Source organism: Scomber scombrus, chromosome 20 (assembly GCF_963691925.1).
Source record: "Scomber scombrus chromosome 20, fScoSco1.1, whole genome shotgun sequence".
NCBI classification, from domain to species: domain Eukaryota; kingdom Metazoa; phylum Chordata; class Actinopteri; order Scombriformes; family Scombridae; genus Scomber; species Scomber scombrus.
Window position 1 is genome coordinate 11,579,543 of NC_084989.1, and position 3,599 is coordinate 11,583,141.

At 46.2% G+C, this 3,599-nt stretch overlaps 1 protein-coding gene across 1 annotated transcript; it reads left to right on the forward strand.

The window, feature by feature from the left end:
• The first annotated feature begins 1,037 nt into the window (after window positions 1-1,037).
• foxh1 (forkhead box H1) lies at window positions 1,038-3,599 on the forward strand. The gene is made up of 3 exons (XM_062441873.1): window positions 1,038-1,511; window positions 2,282-2,386; window positions 2,631-3,599. Exons 1-3 carry the CDS (start codon window positions 1,038-1,040, stop codon window positions 3,597-3,599), a joined length of 1,548 nt encoding a protein of 515 aa, XP_062297857.1.

A 3,599-nucleotide genomic window follows, 5' to 3' on the forward strand; every position in this document is an offset into this window, starting at 1 on the left:
CCCGAAACTTACTCTTTCAACAGTGAATGACATCCTGCATAGTCCCGGGGAGAGCCTACTGTGCGCAAAACAACCCCCGACTGTTGCGCGTTCTCGGAGCATTACAATTATGCATCCATTTTTAAAATTCTGCATCTGCTGACCAGTTACAAATGGTAAAAATTCGTTTAAAAGGAGTCTGTTAGAAGGCTGTGCATGTGTATGGCTTGCTCTCTGGAATATCAATAACAGTTCGCTTAGGCTATTTAAAAAAACATCTCCTCCTCTTAAATCTGAAGGAGTTGCAAAAACTCATGTTTTAAAACAAAGACTAATTCATGTAATGCATGCTATTAAAATGGTTACCAAAACATCACAATTACCAACTTCTTAATCTTTCAACGTTTGTATATTAGCCATTCCTTATGTATATTGCTCCCCAAAAATTGTTGATTGCATGTAAGCTTCAATCGAAATTACTTCTCTTTCGTGTATCCCACCCCGCCCCCCACATGCTTTACTCTCCCTTAAGCCTCTGAAACTGTCACTATAGAGAAGAAAGTCTTCAGTATCATTAAATTCTGATTTAAATATAATATTGTATGGGGATAAAAAAATGAAGCTGTTGCTTTTCTCTGTGGAATCGTTCAAAACTAAACAATCAGTAAAGTTTATTGCCTCAACCAAGACGCACTTTGGGGCCACCGTGCGTAAATCTTGTAAGCGCTGCATGTTTCCAAAGTAAACTCGGCATCTCTGCGTTGTAAGTGGCATGTTGATATTAGGGTTATTTACAGGTTTACTGTCTTTTTCTCTCCCCCTCTCGAACCTCCCCAGCCCCCCGCGGCGATCAGTCATGCTGCTCTCAGATAACGCGTCATTCTCTCCTCGATTACGCAGCGGGATTTACATGAAACTGTTAATTGTTTGCTCTTCAAATAGAGTCAGCCTGGAGCCAGCAGTCTGCCAGAAGTTAAGGACCGACTCTTTGGCCTCCCTCCCCCTCTCCGCCCTCCTGTCCGAACGTGCGGGCAGATCTTCCCCCCTGGCTGATCAGCATGACAAAGCACTGGCCGGGGCAGAGCCTCTTGGCACCACCCGCTCTGTCCCACCTCAGAGAACATCACGACCATCAACTTGACTTCCACAGAAATGCACAGCCCAGTTTTCCTCCCTGCGGTCTAGCGCGGAGCTCTCCAGCCCAACACTGGCCTCACCATCCAGCTCAGATGGTTCCCCAGCAGCCGCTGCGCTTGGAGAAGCACGTAACTCGTCCTGAACACCTCACCAGTGCCACGACACTCATGGATAAAGCCGCGCCACCGGGCTCATCTTACCCGAATGTTCAAGATGCTGAACTTAAACAGGAATCTATTAACCGGGACTTGTGGAGCAGTGATCGGGAGAAAAAAAGTACCAGCGGAGGGAAGAAGAAAAACTATCAGCGGTACCCGAAACCACCGTACTCCTACCTTGCCATGATTGCTATGGTCATTCAGAGGTCCCCAGAGAAGAAGCTTACTTTATCTGAGGTAAACAAAATAATTCACATTGCTCGTGTGTTTGAGTGCACAGTGTTATATATAACACATATATGTTATATATTATCTGAGATAATGCGGATATAGATGGCACATGGTGTGTTTTACGCACGGTACTGCTTTTAAGCTTCGCGGTTGATTATTATTAATACAAATACATCACAGACAAACTAGGATTTGTAGTGTATTTCTATAAGGAAAGTAGGTTGAATCACATAGTTAATTTCTCCTTTCTATTAAAACGTGTTGATAGCACACTGACAGATCGCTTACAGTTCATGAAGTGACATAAAACAGCAACGTTTGATGACACTTGAGTGACTGCCACCAGTATCATTCTGGGTTTGCTTTGATAAGGTTGGACCGCAGTGAAACCAGACACTGATCTGTATCAGGAAACAGATAAGATATACAGTAAATGGTCACATCATGCTGCAGTTGGTTTAATGGGTATTTTCTGATATGCTGAATACAAAGGAAATGCACATGATGAGTCTTAAGGATAAATAACTTTCAAGTGAAGTGTGTAGTATTTAGACTGCAGTTCTGCAGTCTTGTCTTAATGTACAAAGTTATGCAAATGTTTCTTTCCCAAGTATTCAGCAATAGGAATGTTAACAGCCACCACCATATTTCAACAGATCTTTGGCCCAATTAGGCCTACAAAAGTACGGAAATACTGTGTAGAAAAGCAACTTCTTCAGAGCTCACATTGAACCAGGCTGCAATATTGACTTTTCTTTTTGTTTCTTTATTTTTAGATCCTCAAGGAGATCAGTACTCTCTTCCCATTCTTTAAAGGGAACTACAAAGGCTGGCGGGATTCTGTACGACACAACCTCTCCTCTTATGACTGTTTTGTTAAGGTTTGTATGTTTAATTAAAGTGTAGAACACATTTTGATTGTTTAATCCATATCTGTAGTCTTGTGTCACAAGACATGGAAAGTTTTCATGAAACACAAGATTTAACATCTGGATTGCATGGGGTCTGAAACCAGTTTGAAGCTTTGATCTACTGTTATTGTTACGGTTATCTGAAACTAGGTAATTCCTGCCTAACTTGGTTGACAGGCCAAAAACTCATTGTCAGTCCTCCTTCCATCCGTAGGTGCTGAAAGACCCCGGGAAGCCCCAGGGCAAAGGCAACTTCTGGGCTGTGGAGCTAAGTCGTGTTCCCCTGGAGCTCCTCAAGAGGCAGAACACAGCTGTATCGCGCCAGGATGAGACAATCTTTGCCCAGGATCTGGCCCCCTACATCCTGCAGGGACACAAGCCAGAATCTGAGCCGCCCTCCGACCCTGTGACCTCCCTCCCTCCCATGCGCTCTAGAAACCTCTCCCCACGCCAAGAGGACTTATTCCTACCCAAGCTGGACTCATCGTTCGCCATCGACTCTTTGTTGCACAGTCTGCGGCCGACTAGTGCCTCTGGGGATATGGACGTGTCTACCAGGGAGTGCTGGGGTGAGGTGGAGCACCCTCGACCATCACCCCCACTACGACCTCGCTACGCCTCCTCTGCCCGTAGTGCTTCTGCCAGCTCTGCTAGTCCAGCCTCCACCTCCTCCTCCTCTGATGAAGAATGGAAAGGTGTGTCACTGTCTGGGAAGCGTGTTCCTCCTGATGGTGAAGCAGGGTCAGATGGTTATGAAGACTACAGACCACCACTGCACAAATCAGCCCGTCGAGAGACTGTTGCACCTCCATGGGAGCTCCCTACATCCTACGCCAAATACGCTCCCCCCAATGCTGTTGCCCCACCTAGCATGCGATTCAACGGAGGGCCTTTAATGCCACTACATGGCGGACTTCCCCTCTACAGCTATAGCAGCTCTCCTATGGCCCCAGGCCACTTTTTAAGCCATGCCTACTGGCCTATCCTTCCAAGCGGGCGAGTTTCTGTTCAAGCCCCCCCTCTCATCATGGACCTGGACAACATGTTGCAGTCTGTGCCTCCAAATAAAAGTGTGTTTGATGTGCTGGTCCCAGCAAATCAGAACACTCACTCACATCACCAACCACCCAGTCAGTACACCCTGCAGAACGGGCCTCCCATAAACCGGTACCCTCAGTACTGA

Excerpts from the sequence above, each read along its gene's own strand:
- foxh1 (XM_062441873.1), top strand. The coding sequence starts at position 1,038 with ATGACAAAGCACTGGCCGGGGCAGAGCCTCTTGGCACCACCCGCTCTG. Across the intron at positions 1,512-2,281 it reads AGAAGCTTACTTTATCTGAG|ATCCTCAAGGAGATCAGTAC; the intron begins GTAAACAAAATA and ends CTTTATTTTTAG. Across the intron at positions 2,387-2,630 it reads CTTATGACTGTTTTGTTAAG|GTGCTGAAAGACCCCGGGAA; the intron begins GTTTGTATGTTT and ends TTCCATCCGTAG.